General features: G+C 37.9%; 1 protein-coding gene and 1 long non-coding RNA gene across 2 annotated transcripts in view; both read left to right on the top strand.

The window, feature by feature from the left end:
- Positions 1-18,691, top strand: part of LOC139125968 (uncharacterized) — a 58,792-nt gene extending 40,101 nt beyond the window's left edge. The window contains exons 7-8 of the mRNA XM_070692042.1: positions 17,904-18,182; positions 18,483-18,691. Of these exons, the coding sequence (XP_070548143.1) occupies positions 17,904-18,182; positions 18,483-18,691 (488 nt within the window). The remainder of the gene's footprint in view (positions 1-17,903; positions 18,183-18,482) is intronic.
- Positions 18,692-22,044: 3,353 nt separating this feature from the next.
- Positions 22,045-23,354, top strand: LOC139126102 (uncharacterized). Its single transcript, XR_011550469.1, has 3 exons — positions 22,045-22,183; positions 23,010-23,134; positions 23,287-23,354. It is a non-coding gene; the product is annotated as an uncharacterized lncRNA (long non-coding RNA).
- The last annotated feature ends 2,122 nt before the right edge of the window (positions 23,355-25,476 follow it).

Here is a 25,476-nt window from a genome sequence, read left to right as displayed (position 1 = left end):
TTACTACGGTAACCCCGACATCTCTTAAAAACTTTTTAAGCTCATCAGTAATATCTGCAACAGTGGAAAGATAAATTCTTGTAGGTCTAAGTTCGAATTCGACTTCTTAATAATCATTATCATCATCATTATCATCATCATCATTATACTTATTATCATCATCATCATCATCACCGTCATCATCTTCTTCTTCTCTTCTTCTCCAGTTAAAGCGATGAAATTCGTTTCTTCGCTTCGATAAAGTGTGTATGTGCGATGTATGATAGTGAGCATGCGTGCGTGAGTGCTTCACGAACTCTACAACGTGTTGAGCGGTCTCAGTCAGAAAAATGTAACAACTTAGCCGGCTATTTAACCACTCTTTTTTGGGAGTGGAGATTTAGCCGACTGGTTCTGTCTGTGGCCTCTCAGCTAGGCGACTGATGCCGTATGTTTTGGGTTCGAATCCGATTGAAAACTATCCGAATTTTCTACCCTGGGTAGGTAACACTGCTGGTGGACAGAATTGTCCCCGAGGTTATCGTTCACCCAGTTAAAGCGATGAAATTCGTTTCTTCGCTTCAATAAAGTGTGTATGTGCGATGTATGATAGTGAGCATGCGTGCGTGAGTGCTTCACCAACTCTACAACGTGTTGAGCGGTCTCAGTCAGAAAAATGTAACAACTTAGCCGGCTATTTAACCACTCTTTTTGGGAGTGGAGATTTAGCCGACTGGTTCTGTCTGTGGCCTCCAGCTAGGCGACTGATGCCGTATGTTGTGGGTTCGAATCCGATTGAAAACTATCCGAATTTTCTACCCTGGGTAGGTAACACTGCTTGTGGACAGAATTGTCCCCGAGGTTATCGTTCACCCAGTTAAAGCGATGAAATTCGTTTCTTCGCTTCGATAAAGTGTGTATGTGCGATGTATGATAGTGAGCATGCGTGCGTGAGTGCTTCACGAACTCTACAACGTGTTGAGCGGTCTCAGTCAGAAAAATGTAACAACTTAGCCGGCTATTTAACCACTCTTTTTTGGGAGTGGAGATTTAGCGACTGGTTCTGTCTGTGGCCTCCCAGCTAGGCGACTGATGCCGTATGTTGTGGGTTCGAATCCGATTGAAAACTATCCGAATTTTCTACCCTGGGTAGGTAACACTGCTGGTGGACAGAAATGTCCCCGAGGTTATCGTTCGCCCAGTTAAAGCGATGAAATTCGTTTCTTCGCTTCGATAAAGTGTGTATGTGCGATGTATGATAGTGAGCATGCGTGCGTGAGTGCTTCACGAACTCTACAACGTGTTGAGCGGTCTCAGTCAGAAAAATGTAACAACTTAGCCGGCTATTGAACCACTCTTTTTTGGGAGTGGAGATTTAGCCGACTGGTTCTGTCTGTGGCCTCCCAGCTAGGCGACTGATGCCGTATGTTGTGGGTTCGAATCCGATTGAAAACTATCCGAATTTTCTACCCTGGGTAGGTAACACTGCTGGTGGACAGAATTGTCCCCGAGGTTATCGTTCGCCCAGTTAAAGCGATGAAATTCGTTTCTTCGCTTCGATAAAGTGTGTATGTGCGATGTATGATAGTGAGCATGCGTGCGTGAGTGCTTCACGAACTCTACAACGTGTTGAGCGGCCTCAGTCAGAAAAATGTAACAACTTAGCCGGCTATTGAACCACTCTTTTTGGGAGTGGAGATTTAGCCGACTGGTTCTGTCTGTGGCCTCCCAGCTAGGCGACTGATGCCGTATGTTGTGGGTTCGAATCCGATTGAAAACTATCCGAATTCTCCATGGTGCTTACGCAGCTGGCTCATTTATGTTCCATTCTGGCTATAGCTCCTCCTCTGATTTTGTCTTCTTTAGTGCCAGAGATGACCTTTTACACATTTTTAGAATGCCCTCGTCTTTCTCCTTTGTTCATTTTCCTTGAAGTCGTAAACACTGTCACCGTTTTTTTGGTCAGGAATGCAAGAATTTTTACTGGTGGTTTGTTAAAGGCACACCCTTTGATAAATCGTACACGGACGAGAATACTTTTGTGCTTTTAAATTTTCTTTTTATGACAGTTAAAATTGCAATGTATCTGACGAGACGAAATGCAATTAATGATCATGATCCATCAAACGGTAAAATGCTTGTTTCTGTTTTTAAAAGGTGAGTTTGTTCTCGCATTTTAGAAGAATATAATTACTTCGCGCTTAATACAAACATAGGTGCTTTCAGAAACATTTGGTGTATTAATGACATCATGGCTTCCGTAGACATTGATGGAATAATTATTGATTCAATTTTGTTGTGAACACTTCTTTCTTTGTGTGCTTTCACCTCTAAGCACACTTTCCCTTTTGCCAAATCTAGCTCGTCCTTGGCACCGTACTCCTCGGATTGAGAGGGGTAGTCAATTGAGAAAATTTAAGGTTGGTATGTCCCTCCTCATTGGCGGTTAGGCGGCATTTTTCTGAAAGATGTAAGGTGTTTCTTGTTCTATTCTTTGCAAATTTCTGTTGCCGTTTTCTTGTTCGGAACTTTGTTTGCTTTCTCCTATTTAGTGGAGAAATTTCATGCACCTTGCATCTTCCCTTCTGTCAATGACAAAATTGTGTTTTTTCAGATTACATGGTATCCTTTCTATGTTGCAAGTGATATAGCTACCTGTTTGCCTTTTCACCAGTTTTCTCCGTCTCGCTTCAGCTTCAGTGTCATAGCCATTTTGCAGTTTTTACTGATCTTTATATAGTCAAACGTGTTTAGTATTTTCAGTAATTGACCTCATGTGCTATAACGCATTTTTCAGATTTCATTTTTGCTTTTCGTCTCAAAATTTGAATTGATTTGATACGTACTTTCTGTAAAGGAGTTTAATTTTAGTAATTAACGTTTATTTGAAAAATCAAATATTCTTCTTATTCTTCTTTTTCTTTTCGCTCCAGCTTCATTGTCATAGCTATTTTGGAGTATTTGCTGATCTTTATAGAGTCCAACTTTGCTTATTTTTTAGTAATTGACCGTCATTTGCTATAACGCATTTTTCTGATTTCATTTTTGCTTTTTTCTCAAAATTTGAATTAATTTGGTATGTACTTTTCTGTACAGCAGTTTGATTTTAGTAATAAACGTTCATTTGAAAAAAAATCTTCTTCTTCTTCTTCCATTTCTTTGTTGGCCTAATACTCAAAAACGGCTAAACGCACATTATATTCGAACTTGTAGGGCTAATTGTAAACTTTGTTTAAGTCTATGATTCGTGAATGATTTGTGAACGCGATGATTTGTGTTCAGTTTTCATATGAAACGTGTTAGCGTGGTAAGCCCCGATGAGTGAGGTGTACGCTACACACGGGTTTTTCACCCGGAATATAAAAACTTGGTTTTCTCGCAAGATCTGAATCGCTATAAGTTATAACGAGATGACGTTTGTATTTACTGATATATATTATTCATAAGATGATATCATCGTATTCTGCATAGTTTTCGATCCCCTTATGTCAAATTCGAACACTCTTACCAAAGCCAGCACGACTTGTGCTGTATCACCGAAAAATGCGTGGAAATATCTTGGTTGTTTGTAAGTGCAAAGTGGCAAAAGTGATCGATTTTGCATGAGGGAATGCTCAGGGCTACAGAAAACGTAATTGAACCGTCCTTCTACTTTTACTTCGCTCCAGTCATATCAAACTCTCTGGTCGCTGATGTACTCAGCTTCCAGTCTTTTTCGTTCAATTTTTGGACTTGCTCCATCATCAGAGTATCAAGTTGTCCGACGCCATGGAAATCCGAATAATGTGGGGCGACTTCGTACGTCAGCGATTTACCGCTGCCAGTTAGTGCACAGACGACTTATTTTCCCTGAATTTACCCCTCAACTACTTTTTTCGGTAATCTCCCATGATTAGCGATGGTCATTCGATCAGTTTTAAAACACGGTCAATGTACGAACTAAATGCCATATACTTGCTCAGTGCGTATCGTACTCGATGTATGAGTGGCTTAGCACAATAATGGCTACATTTAGCATGCGTTCTCCTTATTGGTCAGACTAACGGCGGGACTGTCAAAACCTACCTACCTAACTACCTCCCCTACCCCCTCTCACCCACCCAATTAGAACTAGGGTACTTCTTTCAGCTTGCTAAAATAATATTAGTACAGTTTCATAATATCTATCGCAACCACGCTCGATTATTATTGTCATGTAAATATAAGTAAACTCAAATAAATAATCAGCTAAACTGCAAAATTTCATGGAAAGTTTATTTTGTTTAATTTAATCCAAAGTCGCAAGCGAAAAAAATTAATTATTACCGTAACTTACTGTCATTTTTTTATAATACATTAAAAAGGCGCCAAATATTCTTCTTTGCACAAAGGATAATGAGTAGCAGAGCTCAACCAACTACCGTTTGCATATCCAGCAAGGCAATAAACACTTGTGAGAAAGAAGACTGATTATTTTTATCATCAAAGGCATGTTATACAAACGTTAAACTGCCACTTTCAATTTAAATGGTACTTGAAATCCTCTGCAAGGCTGTGTGACCTTATAGGCACAGGTTTAGTGTTAGGCGGCAAATTTCGTGAACTTTGGTCAAGTCAATAAAGACATACGCCCTAATAGTGAAAGTTCATTTAGGAGAAAATTACCCATTATTTGACATTAATCTATTTAAACTGAGATGTGTTTCTGGTTTCCCATTTATACGCCACCATAGTCAATTTTTATACTCACTTTCATCAAATTCCATACGGTGAATACTTCATAAATAGTAAGCGCCCCGACAGTGAAATACTCGAACTTACCTAAAGGAATATTAAACCATTGTCTTTCGAAATCAAGAATAAAAATGCAAAATTTGCACTAGAGATACAAATTACCCAAGATTTGCAGATTTTTGAAATTCAAACTGGCCACCATCCATGTGCTAACTCTATTGAGAAAAAAAGAAATTTCTAAAAACTAAGATGGTGAAAAGTTTTTTTACATCAAGAGCTTTAAAATGAACCTTCACAAGTGGTAGATCAGAAAAGAATTGTAAACGTCTGAGAGTCCAAATATTTGTCCCGAGGCGTATTTCCCCTAAAATTAAAATCCTAAAACATGTGAATAGCAATAAACTGATAATTCAATGCGTTAACACTTGCATAGCAACACAAAATTAACCGAGGTCATTCTACGAATATCTTGATGTGTATGTAATGCAGTCTCATTTAACCATACACAAACACCTCTTTTGACTGTGGTCGTCGAGAGGCGTATCAGATATTCTGTTACGTTTCTCAGTTCAGGTTATAATTATGCCATATATATGGTTGTACAATGGGTTGAAGTGGGTTGCCAAAACGGCATTCTTAGCTTGTTAGTCCCACGGACACCGTCCGGGGGGACTTATAGGTTTAGTCATGTCCGTGCGTGTGTGCGTGCGTGCGTCTGTGCGTCCGTCCCTCCGTCCCTCGTCCGTTCACGCAGATATCTCAGAGATGCCCAAAGCAATTTCATTCAAACTTAGTACAAGGATTACTGCACGTCGATTTGTTTTGTGATGCGTTCCAATATGGCTGCCAGGCGGCCATTTTATTACGATTTTTTCATGTACAGAGCCATAATTCAGGCATGTTTCAACTGATTCTATTCAAAGTTGGTACAAGGACATTGACCAATGTCATAGATATGCAAGTCAATTCTTTTTGTGATACGATCCAATATGGCCGCCGTGCGGCCATTTTGTTACGAATTTTTTCATGTACAGAGCCATAACTCAGGCATATCTCAACCGATTTTATTCAAAATTGGTACAAGGACATTGACATATGTCATACATATGCACGTCAATTTGTTTTGTGATACAATCCAATATGGCCGCCGTGCGGCCATTTTGTTACCATTTTTTTATGTACAGAGCCATTACTCAGGCATGTTTCTACAGATTTTATTCAAAGCTGGTACAAGACATTGACCAATGTCATAGCTATGCACAATAATTTGTTTTGTGATATGATCCAATATGGTCGCCGTGCGGCCATTTTGTTACGTTTCTTTCATGTACAGAGCCATAACTCAGGCATATCTCAACCAATTTTATTCAAAGTTGGTACAAGGACATTGGCCTGTGTCATACACATGCACATTGACTTGTTTTATGATACAATCCAATATGGCCACCGTGTGACCATTTTATAACGTTTTTTCATGCCCAGAACCATAACTCAGACGTGTATCAAGCAAATTTATTCAAAGTTGGTACAAGGAGATTGACCAATGTCATACATATGCATCTTAATTTGTTTTGTGATACGATCCAATATGGCTGCTGTGCGGCCATTTTGTTATGATTTTTTTATGTACAAAGCCATAACTCAGGCATATTTCAACCGATTTTAATCAAAGTTGTACAAGGACATTGACCTATGTCATAAATATGCGCATTGAATGTTTTGTAATGCGATCCAATATGGCAACCATGTGGCCATTTTATTACGATTTTTTCATGTCCTGAACTACAACTCAGACATGTATCAAGCGAATTTATTCAAAAGTATTTTTATCACAGACTAATGAAGAGGACTCTATCCTCTCTGAGGACCTGTAATCAAAGCATCCATTAACAAGTGGGGACTGTGTCATCAACGATGACTTGTTCATGACGGTGCGACTTTGCACAATTTTTAAAAATCGGATATTTACTATCTACTGTAGTATCAAAGTATAACATATCGACAATTTCGGGGTTACTAGAATAAATTGCTTTGTGCCGTGGCACGCCGCGTAAGTGAAATCGCCGATCAATACTGGATAATACTAGAATAACTGCCTTGTGCCTTGGCACGTTAGGTCAGTGAAATCGCCTATTGTACTCAATATTTATCGACGATTTCCTGACTCCAATATCGATACCAGACGATACTATACAATGACTATCCTTGTGCCGTAGCACGCCGGGTCAGTGAAATTGTCGATATTTAATTATAGTTACTTGGCGCATTTTTTCAAATACTTTGCTATTTGTAGTTTTACGTACAGGTATTTTACTGTTTTGTACGGCCGTAATATTGTTTTATCTAAACTCATTGCACAACCGCGGATGACATTCCAGGTTAACACAATTTTTCTCACAGGACATATTATACTTCGAAACTTCGGACTATACTGAACTTTACAGTGTGCATGATGAATTCAGATGGAAATAGGGTCAATAAAAAGTATCACGGCAACGTTTGACGACGATCGCATTACAGGGACAGTGTATTTTGTCACGTATCTCTGCTGAAAGAATTCACATGCCTAATATTCACGTAGGGTATACAAATTTTCAATATTTAACAATATTCAGAGATTACTGAGCTTATTAGAGTAGACATATCTTATGTCACATTTCTCCATAAGAATTATTTATGTTTAAAATATACAGTTAACCTCTCCTTCTTAAGAGTAAATTCATTTGCCCCTCCGTGTGATGTGTCATCGTCTTTGTTTTGATACTCAATAATACTAATTTAAGTAGCTTTCGGAGGGACCGTGTAGTAACAAACTGCATATGGTCCCGAGATGAGTTTTGAGAACTTCAAGCAATAAGCTGTATCGGGTGACTTTGTGGTTAATCTCACATGCGACTTGTCTCTCAGAAGATGTTCAGCTTTTGCACCAGTCTGTGTCAACATGGAGTGATTAATATTTAAAATTAATTAAGTTGTAAAACCAATAGACAGATTAGGTTTTTATAAATACTGAACATATTGCGGTATCGGTTACAGCATTTATCCGTGTATGTGTTTCTGATTGGTTCGAGAATACTTGTAGGTAGGCGGACGTTGAAGCACCACCTAAAGGGTGGGCGGATACAAACAGCTCCGCCGTCTACACTTGTAAAGTCAGCATTGAAAAACGCCAGTCAAAAGCTAAACCCTGATGGTTGACCGCGATATGATATCGACATTCGTGGTTAATGTCAATAAACCAAAGGCAATAGGAAAAAAGGGTACTCGGTTACGGAAAATTCTAGGGTGTAGACTTAACATTACTTTTGGAGACCAATAGCTTCAGAGGGCGACTTTCAAGATAGGCAAAACAATGTAGACTCATCGACCATATCTTCACAATCAGTACGTACTTAGAGATACGGCGAATAAATTTATGATAATGAGCAAATGAGAAGTTTTTTACTGACATGTATAGAGAGATTATATATTGAAGCGCCGTAGGCTGCCTTATCAAGGCTAGAACAAAGGTTGAACAAGGCATATTTCTCCGCCCAGTTACCACCTGTCATTCCTACGATGAAGATACGGTAACTAGGTCTACTGGAGTGAGTGGGAGCTATGTACACTCAAGTGTTCAGTGATTTAAAACGTAGTGTAAAGCAGAATGGAAGTTCAATCCTTATGAAATAAAATGATTGTTTCAATTATAATCTGTTGACGGGAAATAGCGGTCAGTTTTAGGCCCCAGACTTATGATTGACATTTTAATTCAGGGCGTGAACTACTTTAAGGATTTTTGTGGTTTGGCGCGCTGACGTGTTTTTTGTCGCAAAGAAGCACTGCATTGAACTGAGCGATACAGTCGCGATGCAGCTCCGCGAGAACAATATAATCCATTTGCCGTTCGTGGGGGGGGGGGGGGGGGGGGGGGGGTCTGCATACATTTAGTTCAAATATATGGCGGACATTTTCGCACTCAACATGTCCTCGTTTGTCGTGGAATTTTTCACCTTAAATGATTTCATTTCGCGTTCTAAATCAACACAGTCCGAAAACAGAACATTATTAATAACTACATTGGTCAAATCAATAGTTACCTCATCAAGAACCCCCAAAATCGGCAGGCATGGGAGACAACTGGCGATTGTATCGATGCGATATAATCTATTCATCGACAGTAAAAAGCAGCAAAACGTTTGTGTCCAGAGTCGAAAATGCACTGAACCATAACAGATTATGTTTTGACCAAATAATCCACTTCCTTACCGCATTCTTTTTCTAGGACGGCTATGCCAATTCGTCAAAACAGTTCCCGCACTCAGTTCACCTACCGATGCAGCCAAGAAGCGCCCTCAATGGTCAAAGATCAAACATACCTTACTTCGGATTTGAGCTGGACAAACTCAGATGAAGGTCGCACACTATTTTTGAAAATCGTGCTGCTTTATGATCTGCTTTATGATCTGAATCTAACAATTACAAGATTTTTTCACCTTTGTGGCTCATAAAAAAGACAATATGAGCATGGACGTGGCAACTCAGCTGAACACGGCAGACACTACCACATGTCAATCGAAATAGAGTTTTATCAGCGAAAATAACAAACATCGGACATCCTTTGGCGAGTAGGTGCGAAATAAGGGAAGGACACAAATTACAGGGGGGGGTGGGCCGGTGTTTTTTGGGGGTGGGTCGCCATTTTTCGCGCAAGCATTTTTGAAGGGTCATAAAATTTTGTGCAAGCCTATGGGGGAGGGTCACCTTTTTCATGCATCAAAGCTGAAATTGCATGTGCACGTTATGGAATACTGAAAAAAGAAAAAATACCTCCTGGCACTTTCATTTTCTGCCATTACCATTTTCGGCGCGCCCTTCGGGCGCAAATTTCAGGTATAATAAACAATGTATTGATGATCCAAGCAGCCACATTGATTTAAGTTGTCATGATTTCTACTTATTCAACACTATTGTGCATAACTGTCCCCTATAATGACTCTTCAATAACAATTTGGGAGATTACTATTTGACATCATTCTTCCATTGACAATACATTGGGTATAGGTCGGTGTCAAACGTTCATGTCGCTGTATGTACATTTTTTAATTTTTTGAGGACATTGACAGAATACAAACTGTTCAGAATAGTGCATAGTGTCATCAATAACAACTGGAAGCTTCAGGTCGAACAACTTTTGAATAACAATTTAGGATCAGATAACCTATGAGTTATTTGTAGTTTCCTCATAGCCTACAATGTATAGTGAATCAACATTTTGGTGAAATTCCAAAATCAAATTTCTTGCACAACCATGGACTTGAACCACTCTAGTCTAATCATGAACATTAATACTAATAATTAGGTGTACATAAATGCACAGGTTTACCAAGTTTTGTATTGGAAAAAAATTATTCATAGTTTCATCATAGACTGCTATGTATAGTGAATGGACATTTCAGTGAAATTCCAAAATCAAATTTCTTGCACACCCATTGACTTGAAACTACTCTAGTCTAATCATGAACATTAATACCAATAATCAAGTGTACATAAATGCACAGATTTTCCTATTTTTGTATTGGAAAAAAATTATTCATAGTTTCATCATAGACTGCCATGTATAGTAAATCGACATTTAAGTGATATGCCAAAATCAAATTTCTTGCACAACCATTGACTTGAAACCACTCTAGTCTAATCATGAACATTAGTACCAATAATTGAGTGTACATAAATGCACAGATTTACCTATTTTGTATTGGAAAAAAATTATTCATAGGGTTTCACCATAGACTGCCATGTATAGTGAATCAACATTTCGGTGAAATTCCAAAATCAAATTTCTTGCACACACATGGACTTGTAACCACTCTAGTCTAATCAAGAACATAAATATCAATAATCAAGCATACATAAATCACAGATTTGCCAAGTTTTGTATTTAAAAAAAATTATTCATAGTTTCTTCATAGACTACAATGTATAATGGATCCACATTTCATGCGAAATTCCAAAAACAAAGTTATTGTACACAGATGCACGTGTTACCACCCTCTTCTAATCAAGCACAATTATGTCAATTATTCAGGGTCATATATACACAAATAGTGCATATTTTTAATTCTGAAAAAATTTTTTTACAGTTTTGTCATAGACTCCCATGTATAGTGGATCAACATTTTATGCGAAATTCCAAAAACAAAGTTATTGTACACAGATGCACATTTTACCACCCTCTTCTAATCAAGCACAATTATGTCAATTATTCAGGGTCCATATATGCACAAATAGTGCAAATTTTAATTCTGAAAATTTTTTGACAGTTTTGTCATAGACTCCCATGTATAGTTTTGTCATAGACTCCCATGTATAGTGGATCAACATTTTGACAGAAATTCCAAAATCAAATATCTTGTTCACATGTGCACTTGTAAACAACCCATGCTAATCAAGTATATCTATATCAGTTATTAAACATCTGTATATGAACAGATATAGCTAGTTTTATACTGGAAAATACACGTTCGTAGTTTTCTTATAGTCGACTACATGTATAGTGAATCAACATTATCGATAAAATCTAAAAATTACATTTTTGTACAGGCATGCACTTTTTACCTGCCACATCAAGCAAAGTACATTTACATGAATAACACACATATGATTTGATATTTTTGGACAACGCGTTATATCGGCCACATTTTGCCTTCCTTTCGAGAGGGCGACTTAAAAAGTATAGCAAGTCAGAAGGGGGTCTTTAACACATTGCGGGTTTTTTTGGGGGGTATTGAGTAACAGGGGAGGGTCACTTATTTTCATGCACGGATAAGGGGGAGGGTCACTAATTTTTGTGCATGAACTTTTGAAGGGTCACTATTTTTACGCAGCGGTTTTTCGAAAAACACCGGCCCACCCCCCCTGTAATTTATGTCCAGTCCCTAAGGTCCGAACCCGGGTCTGGCAAGAAAATTTTGGAATTTAGTGGGCCTAAAGAGGAACAATCGCCGATATGGAAAACGGAGCGCTGGCGCTAAATCAACTGTCGCCCAACATTTCCGTCCACACGCCCTGCAGCTCTATAGGTGAAACCAGTCACCGTACAGGCAGAGTTTTACTGCAAAATTTTACAAGTCTTAATGGATGTACCGGTCCCATATTCCTCAGTTTTCGTAGCATAAGGATGATAAAAGACATTTCTGTTAATGGTTAGGTAAATCGCTGTCTAGGACGGTTTTGCCAATTTCGAAAAGAATCGGTACGTAACGAGTAGTTGGAAATCAACGTATTACATTCGAAGACATATAAAATAGGTCGATGTCGTATGTACAAATATCATGCAATCGTCCACACAAAGGCAACGTCTTCCTTTAATACATACTTCCTGAATTAGACAGACAGATTAACAGATGTTCGAGAATTCCAACGATTCCTAACTCATACCACTTATATAATCGTACAGCTCAATCCGCCATGAGCAATCCTGGCAACCTGCGCAGAAAAAGTGCGCAGTTCAAATTAACCGCCAAATCGCGGAGCTGCGTCGCGACTGATAGAGCAAATGAATATACAACCACTGTGTGACAAAAGTCTAGAGGGGTGTATTGGAGCGCCTGTATAGGCTGTCATGTTTCTCTGTAGGGGAATTTACATGCTAAATATGGAAATAAAAGTTCACTCGTAAGGCAGTAATTGTTTGACAACGATTCAGAAATAAAGAGGCACCGTGTGTTTTAATCGTGTTTCTCTGTGTGAATACTCCATATGTCATAGGTATAGTTAGAGTTCACAGGGACCGTGTGTTTTGACACGTTTTTCTCGAGTATTTACATACCAAAGGCACAAATAAGGTACCCAATCTGGTAATTTGTAACAAAAATCCAGACTGGCGAGCAGAGGGATAGTGTGTTTTGTCACGTAACAGGTTTGGATATTTTCTATGTCAAATATACTGTTAAAGCATTATTTTGCGGAGTTTTCGCAGCGACCCGTATGTTCATAATGGAATAATTTATGTGCCATATTTGCAGTTAAAATACAGTTGTAGTGGTTGAAGTCAAATGCAAATTATATTATATCATGCTACCATGCGCCATTCTGATTGGACGAGAGCTCATTCCACCGATGCTAAAATACTGTTTTAGCACTGATAGCAGTGCTAAAACGGGCCCCTAAACCAGCATTTTCGAAAATTGCCCGGTCTGTGCATTTTCAACGTACCTATCTAAACAATAGACCCTCGAAAAAGACCGAAACAGTCCACTTTATTTCAAAGACTGAAGACCGAATTTTGATACACAGATAAATTGTGGGTCTGTAACTCACCTCTTGGTGTAGATAAGTTGGGATCGATGATGAAAGACATCTCTGAAGCAGCACGTTTGGGGTATGATGCACACAAATATTAGGGCGACAGCGCACCGTGCACTTTGCGGGAGTCGAGACGCGATATATCCCAGTACCGCTCTTTAAAATGAAGATAGTATTCGTTCATACACAAATAAATTGACACTTCCTCACAGTAACGGTATGTCAGATATTCTTTACCAAAGTTTGGGCTGACCGGGATGTCCTAACGATGTAGACCAAGAAGTTCAAAATAACAATGGGATGACTCCTGGCGACTGCGACGAAATTTGACATCAAATGCAACGAGCAGTGTCAGCGTCCAGCTCTCCCTGCATCGGGCAACACACTCTGCACAACTGTTCATCACAGTTGCAGTCATCGCAAGTCTGGATTATTTCAAAACTGCTTGTTTTCTGGTACAATTAACGTCCAAATTATCCATCAAAATAGATCCTGTAACTTCACTGTGCCACCTCTGAATGTCGCGACGGTATGCCGTAAGAATTCGACCCATTTTTTGTGTGACGCAGCAGTATTTTTTGACAGTATAGTGTTCGTGTTGCATGCGAATAAAATGCAATGTCGATATGAACGTAATGGGTATGTATCTTAGGATACTGTGTGCCTGACGTAGCCCAACTTATAAAATGCTCGGTCTCGGCGCAGAATTTCCGCCGTTCGATCTCTCAGACGTCGGTTTTCTGCATTTGGCGTTTAGATGATGAAAATACCCAGGTAAGACAACAAATACACGCAAGTTGATATAATATAATAGCAATAACCCCCTTCGCAGTCGGGTATACACTCGATTTTGGTACATTCGCTCCGTACAGCACTCGCCTATCGTCGCGCATAATACCAAAGTCTCGTGTATACCCTACTGCGGCGGGGGTTATTGCTTAAATCTTTTGTTACACAAAAGCTTTTGAATTGATTTTGAATGTAATCATTATTTTGTTTATTGCCAATCGGTTTATCGGCCATTATTACCTGTGATGTTGTCATTATCGAAACAAGTAGCGTTCAAAAGAAAGGCATATAAAGTGACATTTGGGTCAATCCTACCGCCGACACGTCGCTTACGAATACAAAAAATTATATTTATTTAGTCGTTGTCAACGTCGAACGATTAAAATCTACAGCCTATTAAGGTTAGAATTAGTTAAAACAGATTAGGTTTTAATAAGTGAAAATATTGCCGTATTGGTTTAAGGGTTTTACTGCTAGCAAAACTTCTTTTACATAGGTTAGAAAATGAGTATTGGAACAGGCAATTCACTTTTTCTAAAGTATAACAAATACATTGCAGGGCAAAAAATTAAAATCTCTGACGAATGACAAAACACCGCATCTCTCGAAACAATTGATTTTTAGATTGCGCATTACATATTTAGGGTGATGGTTTCACTTGGTGAAAGTAAAGAAGGTCTTACAAGGTTGATTCATCGGCCATATTATCACCCTATAAGTCATTAGATGGACCCGATAATCAAAGCTGCAGTTCACTCTTAACGGTATTTTAACGCTATGTTGGCGTCAGAACTACTTCGGTCTTATATAGTCTTATGTAGCCACATTGTAAATACAGTCGAGGGGTACGTATGAAAGAGACCGTATTCGGGATAAATAATACGGCAGAGGTACACCTATTTGGCATTCTTGGACAATGACTCCGGAGAAGGGTAGTAGAGGGATCTTTGTTTTGTCACGTTGCTGTTCATGGGCAATTTATTTGCCAAGGTATTTTTTGAAGGTAGTGTGATGCAGCTGGTCAGTTATGGCGTTTGTTCGAAATATAGGTAAATTTAACGTGTATCTAGGAGTTCTTGGCAATTTAATTTCAAAGCGCAATTTTGCTGCCAAAATATCAAAATGCAATCACACAAACAAATACGTTATTGTCCATGAAAGACAACGCTAAATATGCAAAGTAAGCAATGTATACGCTATGAAAATTCATTTCAGTTTTTTGCTCACGTGTTCACACACGTGGGCATATGTCGTAGCGATGTCTGTCTGTCTGTCTTTCTGTCTGTCTGTCTGTGTGTCCGTGTGTCTGTTTGTCTGTTTGTCTGTTGGTCTGATATCTCAAAATCGGCTGATCAGATCAACATCAAATCTGGTAGATTAATTTAGTTAGTAAATGGCAAGAACTGATTAGTTTTTGGTGGGTGTGGCTTGCATACTTTTTTGCTCATTTGCATAATTAATGATTTAGAAAAAACGGATATACATTGAGAACGACTGCACACAATTTGATGAGATTTGCTACAAATGTTGATCACATCAACATATATCAGCTGTGAAAGGTATTAAGGGATGACATTAAATGATACTTCCTAATTTGCATATTTAATGAATTACATTAGGGATATTTATCTGAATTGACTTGACCAAAGTTGACGAAACTTGGTGTTTACAATGAAGATACTATGATTTAATATTATTGGAAGTTATTAAGCATTTTTACTTCAGGCAATTCCTACTTTGCATATTTAATGAACTTTGCTAATTAGGATTATTATCTGGATTGACTTGACCAAAGTTGACAAAACTTGCTATGTACATAGAAGATATTATGTTACACCAATATTCAATGTCATTAAGCATTTTTATTTCGGCCAGCTCCAAATTTGCATATTCAATGAATTTCCCTAATTAGGAATATTTATATGAATTTACTGCACCAACGTTGATGAAACTTGCTATGTACATTGAAGATAATATGGTATAACATTATTGAAAGTCGTTAAACAGTTTACGTCAAAAAATTTCTAATTTGCATATTTAATGATCATTCCTAATTAAGGATATATATCTTGATTGACTCGACGAAGATGACGAAACTCGCTATGCACATTAAAGACGTTATGATTACATTATTCAAAGTCATGTAGCATTTCTTTCAGCCGATTCCCAATTTGCATATTTAATGAATTTTCCTAATTAGGATATATTCCAGGATTTACTTGATAAAAATTGGTGAAACATGCTATGTACATTTGTGATACCGGGTAAAACAATATTGAATGTCATTTCGCATTTCCATGTCAGGTAATTTATAATTTGCATATCTGATGATGATGTGGTTACATTGTTGATGATGTTGATCATGAACACTTTCGATGAAGTTGCAAACATATGGCATAAATGTAAATGTACACAAACTGCAATATATAATGAAAGACGTGAGCATTTTCAGTTTATATCTGGTTTGGTTAGTGTCCATAATGATCAACCATACGAGGAAACCTTAGGTGAAAAGAAAGGTGTTTTGCAGGTGCAATTGTAGTAACCGTTACATGAGATGTACACTGTGCAATTTCATTTTTTGATAGAAAATAAAAAAATAAAATTGAATCGCCATATAAATATGTGTGTGAATGTTTTCTTGGCTACAGCACTACGAATTTTTGCATTGACTACGAGAACATAGCTCTATTTACTACAGTCACATGTAATTACATCAACACGAAGGCATCAAATAAGCACATGTTTCCGAGCAAATCTTATTACGGAATTAGCATTTTGACAATGGTGACAAGTGATATATTCTTGAAAGAAATGCAACTAATAAATATGGTACTGTCAGCACATTCATTTGTACCAGCAGTAAAGTTATAGTGGGAGTCAAAAGAGAAAAATATCCGCCAGTTTATCTATGCAAGGCACTGAGTTCAATCACTCCTATAAAATATGTGTTATCCACCCAAATAGTTATTTTGATCAGTGGCCCTAAATGTAAGTCTTGAGTAACCCATGACGAGAGACTGAATTGTGATTTCGTTTCACAAAATTAACGTTCAATTTTATTAAATAACGGTTCTTGTGTACATTTTATGTCATCTATGCGTTTTTAGTTAGAGATATTCTGAGTTAAAAATGTGAAAATCATCTTGTCAAAAATATTGGTAGAGGTCAAGTTCATAATATTAATGGCAATATTGCTAGAGGTAAAAAAATGTGCAGCCTATGGCCATTAATATGATGTTGAGAAATGCACTGACGAAAATTCTGGCAAGGGTGAACAAAACTGGCTAGTTATGTAATAGGTAAATTGATACTGGTCAGATTTGTAAACAGTGAACAGATAATGGCTGTTAATGCGCCTAGTGAGCCAATAATGGCCATTTACGTGGTCATGAGCGCTATTTAAAACTAAATTTATTTCAAAAGTGAAAGCATCAAATAATTATTTTTGCATATATTACAGCATATAATAGGGAGTGATAGAATACACAGTAAAAGTTATAAAACCAGATGGGTGTCCGAAATAAAATGGATATTCAGACCAGAATCGGGAAGCTGTTTAAAGCCTTTTTCATTCCTAAAACCGTCTATCTTTTAACCTCATTCATTATTGAACATGTTTAACGCATTCTAGACGCACTTTCAATAGTTAATGTATATACACTGACAAGATGTACGACATACAGAGTCTGTTAAATTATCGTAGCTCTCTTGCAATATTCATTGTTGTCACGTGAGCTTGTTACTATACTGACATTGCACAATCATTCCCAATAGCATCCTAGCCGAACTTTGTGAACGTCTTCCTCAGGATATTGTTTGTTTCAGCCTTTGTACATTCAAAATGCTCAGCGTGATTTCAATGACTGCTTACAAATGTACATGATATTGTATAACCGTATCTTTTTGTCAGTACTGTCTCTTGGGTCACATAGCTTAATAAGATTTATATCCCACTCGCTTAATCAGTGTAGTACACGCTTTTAGGTTTCTGCTTCTCTTCTACAAAGATGTCAACAATGTTAGAAATATATGACAACCTGAAAATAAATTCGTTCCTGAAAAGTGGTTATAGCTGCTACTATAACCAATTCATTACTTACACTCACTGACATTTGTTCTTGGGTTCACCGCAGGGTCGTTGCAAGAATGTTCTTCAGTGCCAGACAAATACATAGTTGCTACCAAGAACTTATCTTCTAACAATATCAAAGAATTCGGTCGGCATCTCCTTCGCAGCGAGAGTGAGCTGGAGACTATCGAGTTCGACTGTAAGGATAGAGGTTACAACGAAGTCAAATATCAGATCGTGTGGAAGTGGATTCTAAGGAATGGTGATAAAGCAAATGATTATTGGTTTGCAAACGCTTTGCGTCGTGTTGGTCTGCACACTGCAGCTGATGCCTTCTTGTCGGGTAGGTTGATTGTAATGAAATCTTCCGACTCGTTAGTCTGTAAAATGACAGTGGTATTGTACTAACTTATACGTCATCTGTATTATAAATTACGTACTCAAAAACAATTATGTTTTCCTTTTGATTATCATCAATGACACGTTAAATGCCATAATCATTCTTAACCGTCTTTACCCCTTTCCCCATCACATCTTTGTCAGACATATCATGTGCAATTGTATGTAAATTAAGGTAATAATTCATATAAAAATCTAAGACCTGTTAGAGAAAAACCTTTGTCTGTACATTTACGCTTGACAGGCAGAAAACAAAGCGTTCCTTCCTCATGGCAAGGGACAGGGGAAGCAGTCAGAGAAATAATCAGCACACTTGCAATGCAAGAGTGTGAAAGCCACCACACCCAAGATACCGTGGAGCCCAGACCTGAGACAATACGTACATTGTCTGAGGATCATGGATACCTGGACCCGTTGCGACCATTTTGCCCTTTCCTGGAAGATTTTACTTAACAAGGGACGAGTGCTTTGGAGACCATTGAGGATTGGGGGCTCGTAATGAGTTTAGCTGTGATGGTATCATCATTAATGGCACAACAACTTCCCAACCTTAAAGAAGTACAAGTTGTCAAGGGCGGCATTTTCCTAATCGCGCTCTGTGCATTACTTTGGAACGTATTGACCTATCAAGAAAGCCATTGAGAGGTAAGTTTAAGTGGAAAATCTTGTATGGTGTATATAGGCTATGAATGCTGGGTGCCTATTAACAGAGCAACACGTTTCAGATCTATGATGTTGAGTGTCAGATGGTGTGAGTCTCAAAGTATAAGCATGTCAGTGCAGGAATAGCAATACGTCGGGAATATTGTTAGGTTAACGAAATCAAGTAATGAACAAACAATCACATCGAATTATGAATATTATAAGTTTGTGTAACATTTGTTATGATAGTGTAGAATATTGCTTTCGTTTTAATGTAAGAGCAATATTTTACTCTGCCACACCTCTCTAGGTTTTCCGGTGGACTTGCGACAGCCTGTCAGAGTTTTCAGTGGTAAAGAGCATAAGGAGTGTTTTGGCAAAGATACGTAGCCAGTACAAGGAGCATCGTCGTCACCGTTCAGAAACGGGAAGAAGTGCTTGTACAGGTCAGTCAACGCTATGACATAATTGTTGGAGATAGCCGTTAACAATCCGATGACTGTTAGTCGTGGCTACACAACATTCATCTACGTCTCCTCCTATATTATGTCATTTACCGAATTACAAGTTAGGATGTAATACACTTAGTTTGAGAGTGTTGATCAATACACACTGATTAAGAGAGCAGCGATGTATCTATGTGGACAGAAAAGAATGTTTGTAAGCTACCAAGGTTTTCTGATTTCTAGACCTATCGACTATATGAGTTTTCTTTTAGTTCTGGTAATATGGTAATAATACATCAAGCTACTTTTCTACGGTAGCCATTGTCAAAGAGCAGTATAACATCGCATGGCGCGCGCGAAGAGAGCGAACAAACGGACAGACAGACAGACAGACAGACAGACAGACAGACAGACAGAAAGACAGAGTGGAGAGAGAATATTAATCTAGATATTTGGTTACCCTTACTAATGTTTATACAGGAATCATAATCTGTAATTTTACTTAACACTTTCCTTAAGATTTTACATGGTCTCGGCGGATGTGGAAAAACAGAAACAGCAACGCATTATATATATCAAGGATGGAAAAAGTATACTGAGGGTGTTTTCTACATTAGTGGGAAGTCTAACTTGTCAGTTGATTTGGGTTTGAAGAAATTGCTTATGGTACGTCGTGGTTTGATAATTATCTCACTACTAACTTCATCTGTCAATTGTCAAAACTCTTTCACCACTGTATATGTGTGTAAACATGTACGTCTATGCGTTTAAGGAATGTTTCCTTTTACAATGCCCACTGATTGGTGAATCCTTTCTTTTACGTCAAATTATTATGTAAATACCATACTGCAATTCGATGCTATTGTGTTACAGGTAATTAATGATAAATATAAGTTGAAATATGTAAACTTTTATCAACAGCACTTCTTTAGGGTTTTGAAATGTAATGTTACTTTATGTCTGCCTATCACTCAGTACTCGACATTGTTTATATTTCGATTTTACACATGCCTGTTGTACTTTCGGCAAAAGGGATAAATACTTTGTCATTGAAATAATGGGTCGATGAATTGAACCATAACGTTAATTATATTTTTCCGTTGACAAGAGTGTCTTGTTGTACATTACATGATAATAGATAATAATTAATTTGAAACATTTTTCGTCGTCGCTTCTTTTATCTGATATGTACGAAACTCAGTGGACTTTAATGCATTTATATTACGAGAACAAAAACTAGTTCCTGGAAATATGATATTTATTTTTAGTACCTTGATGTCGCTCTAAAACTTGTATCTAAAATAGACTTGATAAACATTTATGACAAGCGCTCAACCAGCCACGATTGTGAGCTCTTAATTAGCTCTAATTACATTTAATCCAGACGGTGAACGGTCGCTTACCTAGTGATAATGTTACACCTGGTAACATACGACGGTTGGCTCTGGCAGTGGTTGCACAATAATAAGGACTGGCTTCTGGTTATCGATGATGCCGATGATGTCGCACTCATCGCAGCGGTTTTTCCTAGTACGCAACCATTTCATGATGGTCACATCTTGATAACATCCAGAGTTAGCATAGGCTGGGATAGTTGGTATAGGAGCAGCCGTTTAATGGAAGTCAACCTCATGAGTGGTAGGGACTCGGCAATCTATCTACTGCGAGAAAAGATGTTTGGTAATGATGAAAGTGTTTCCCTAGAAGATGCTGAACGGGAGTTAGAACATATTGAACGTTCAAATAGAGGCGAATACGAAGCGCTCGTCTGGCTCGGTGATGTTGGTGGTTTGGGTGGCCTACCTCTGGCACTAAGACAAGCAAGCAGATACATCACTCAATACAACATAACTTTCACTCAGTACAGAAAATTATATGAGACATGCCGCCTCGATATTTTCAAACACGCTGCTCAAACTGATCCGCTGGCTCGCCTGGCTGAAAGCAAGCGGTCTAAATCCGGATTATGCTTCCCGGTTCGAGAGGTCGTACAATCTAACACTCTCAAGTTGAAGAGTTCACAAGAGATGAACTTGAAAAGGCTCCGATCCTCATGGCTGAAAGTGATATTGTATCCTTCCTTAAAGCTCAGAGAGACACTGACGCGAATTTCTTCGCCTTGATGCTTGACCCCAGTAGAGAGAACTTCCTTACGACATGGAAACTGAACTATGACAGGCTGTCCGAAGACGATGCTACAAAAGAATTCATTCTTCTGTGTTCTTGTTTTGCATCTCGAATACAAATTGCACTTCTGGTAGATGGCGCACAATACCTGCTTCATGGTGCTCTGAGGGATTTCCTGAAAGTGCAGCATATCGGTGGAGATTCTGGAGTGAAATTAAATATGTCAGAGAGTTCATCAACTCATAGAAAAACTCAAGCAAGTTTCTCTGGCTACAACGGTTGTTGGGCATTCCTGAAGAAGAACACGGTGATAATGAACTGGCAAGACTTGGCACATTTGCGGTTTACCATCTTGTGCCAACAGGTTGTATTCCTGAAATTCGTTTACCCTCAAGGACAGAATCATCACGCTCAATAACGCCATGCGTATACTGGAAGGTATGTTCCCTAAGGTGAAGCAGGAAGCCACAGACAACTATGAAGTTCTTTTCAACGAACCTACTCACGACCGACATTTGATAATAGCGATCCATACCCTGGCTCTGGGACGAAATTGAGTCCCTTGAAAAGAACGAAGTCGGAGATCTCGATAATACTGCGGGGCTATTCTCGTCTGTTGGTACGTACTTAAGACGGCTTGGACGCCCGAAGGATGCTCGACTCTTATACAGTTTGATGGTCAGACTCAGCAGATGGAGAACTAATATTCCAGAGTGCGAACTTGCCGATGGTACGTTGTTCCAATATTATTCTAAATTTGTCGCTATTTTCTCAGTAATGTTCATAGAGGTGAGAATCACTTAGCGTTGAAATACGTCAATTGTAAGACATCATAATATGTCAAAATACATCCTTTATAACAGAAGTTACGGAAAGACATAAAGGTAGATTGGCATTGCCGAAAGTCACATTAATTATCGTATCATGTAGTCATAACATTTCATGTTCATCTTACGTAATTTCTTACAAAATTTTATGTTATTGTTATTGGCTTGTTGAAATGAACTATAAATTGCCATATTTTTTAAGATGTGTTATGTTTTGCTCCGATAAATGACTATAGTAATAACAAAAATTAAAACAAACAACTTTTGAGTTAGATGCATGGTCCTGAAGTACCTCTACCCAAGGTTTTTCTGTTATAAGCAGGCTTATTATATTCATTTTATTCTAATTTCAAATACATACACTAAAAATTGCAATAAAGTAACGCATTGTTTTCTTTTTTTTCATTTATTGTGCGCAATTAATTATATCAATAAATATATACAGAAAAAGGACTTTATATAGAAAGTAATAATCTTGTCCTTTTGTCTGGAAATCAAGCACTTTACACCGCTTTTTGAATATAATTTTCGAATTGAAGTCTAATCCCAAGTCTTCACGTAAATGAAAATACTACAAGGGTGCGTTCTTGCACGTCTACGTGAACACGAACAGATTTGGATGATACTTCGTTACTCATTGGTATGTCCCTACCTGAATGGAATATTTATAATAAAAATTTCAGTTATAATCATCTCTTAACACTCATTTCTCATGTTTTTTTCCTTCAGAGTTGCGTTTCTTGGGAAAGGTCAACTTTGAGTTGGAGAGATTCCCGAGGCCGAGGAATGCTTTGAAGAATGTCTCGATGTGTATAAGAGATTGTGTGATCCAACTGACATGAGAATCGCCTTCGGTAAACCTACTATTACTATTACTATTCCATCAATTTGCAATGTCTCAAATATTCAAAAAGTTCTTAGATATGAACTTACCCACACTCGATAAGGAGACTCATTCTAAACGTCTCCTTGTTATAACTCATTTGTTTATTCTTCGGCCTTGCAGCCATGCAAGGCGTAGGCAGAGCCCAACAAAACAATCCAAGGTATATGCAAGACAAGGAAAAGAGGCAGAAGATTGAAAATTGCTGCTGGAAACCCTTGAGATTAAAAGGGAACATACAAAGATGATACTAACAATGGCCAGCACTGTATTGCGCATTGTAAGTACATGTCACTTGGTTTAAAGAATGCTGCTAAATTTTGACTGCAAGGCAGCTTGCCGATGTACACAAAAACCAGTGTTATGATCCATCAGCTACCCATCAGTCATACTCCTTCAGGAAATTATGCAAATGGCCAAGGAAATACGGAATGCCAAATCATTAATTAAAAATCACATCCATTAGACTAATGGTTAGCGTTTTAAATTTCGTTTTGGTTTCAGTTACTGTTACTGGTTTAAAGCTAGATCATATTAATCTGTACTTAAACCAAGTATGGTAGACAAATTCTGACGTGAATTATTAATCACTGCGTTATATTCTTAGCCAGCATAGCCAAGATAAATACTCTTGCACTGCTTCTATTGGGCTGTCATGACAAATATTGACAAAAATATCATTTCTCGTCCTGTGAGTACTTTGTATGATTTATCAGACTTGTAAGGCATCATTTCATAAGCCATGGCATTAACTCTCCTTGTAGCGCTCCATCAACTCGGCCGCTTTTACCAAGATACAAAGGACTTTGATAAAGCCTTTGAGTATCTACGAAAAGTCTAGATATGCGACAGAAGTATTGGGATAGTAAGTACGGTACCAACGTTCACATTGACATCGCCATCAGCTGCACAAACCTGGCAAGGAACTATCTCATCCAAGAGGACAATCGGGATCTCGACAAAGCTGAGAAGTTGCTGCTTAAAGCTTTGGATATTAAAGAGAAAGTAATCCCACCGACAAATGATTCATTTCAATTGGGTAAGAAATATATTAGGATCTTTCGTTTTTTATCGAATCAACTAACTAATAAAAAGGTTGGACGTCATTGACGTGCGCATGCATGCATTTAAGATCATGCATGAAAACGCCCATAAATGCATAAAACGTGCACACAGGCACAAATCAAAGTTTGTTACATATATGCATCGATACGAGCATTTATACCTGCCTAATCCTTAAATCGTAGTCCCTTTCAATTTTATAAAGTTTATTATGTCACCGCATTTTTAAATATCTCCTACAAAATCATTCTTACCTTTTCAAATTCTCATTTCAGGTTTGTACTATTTGGCTGCCTCTACCGGGAAAAGAACAATGAAGAAAAATATCGAAAATATGAAGATCAGATACAGTTTCATGAGCATATTGACATGTGAAACAGACTCATAATCAGCAGGAGGACTATACTGAAGGTAGTTTGTTTCAGCATAATTAAGGTCCAGCGTTTTTAGAACGACAATATACTTATTTGAGAGCACATTGTCGGATCAAACAAAATGTAATACTGGCACCTGTTCGTGTAATTTGAGATTTTGTCAACTGTATATTGGATTTTCTGCATATTCTTCTCACTAACATTGCTTTTTTTCTTAGTTTTTCCGCCAGAGAAAACGATTTGGATGTAATTTGCGAAGACAGTCTATCGTAAAGTGACGGTTGTGGCACATTAATCTGGAGATACACTCTGCAAGTCCAGAGAGCATTTTACTGTCCATTAGAGTTGTAATTAGACGATGCAGTTTCTTTGCGTTTAATTTTAAAGGAAAAAAATCTTTGAAATAATGTTATGCTTTAAAACTATCAAAAAGGCACTTTCAGACAACTCGACTTGTACCCAACCATCCATCATTGGTATATTTTTTATTAGTTAAATCATTTGTTTCAAAATTATACCTTACTGTGAATCATATTATACACTATGTGCTTTTCGTTTTCGTTGAGTATAGGGAGGCAACAACTCAAAAAACTACCTTTGTGTTCATTTATATTCTCATTTTACACATCAATTTAAGTGTTAAAGTGTTTGTTTCGACGTATCTGTGCAGTAAGCAATAAACGACACCAGCGACTGCATACCACAAGTTTTTGACCAGCTTACGACATATATTCAGGACCGATAGCGAATGCAGAATATGAAGTGAACTGTTCAAAACCGGATAGTATACCGTCGCTTGGTGTGATTTATTGCTAGTATATCATAGCAGTATATCGAAATTCTGGCCTGGAGCGTCAAAAATGATTTCTGCTCTTGC

The sequence above is a fragment of the Ptychodera flava genome (genome assembly GCF_041260155.1).
Source record: "Ptychodera flava strain L36383 chromosome 3 unlocalized genomic scaffold, AS_Pfla_20210202 Scaffold_26__1_contigs__length_13983176_pilon, whole genome shotgun sequence".
Classification (NCBI taxonomy): Eukaryota; Metazoa; Hemichordata; class Enteropneusta; family Ptychoderidae; genus Ptychodera; species Ptychodera flava.
Note: the sequence above shows the minus strand (reverse complement) of the source record. Positions and strands in the feature narration are given on the sequence as shown.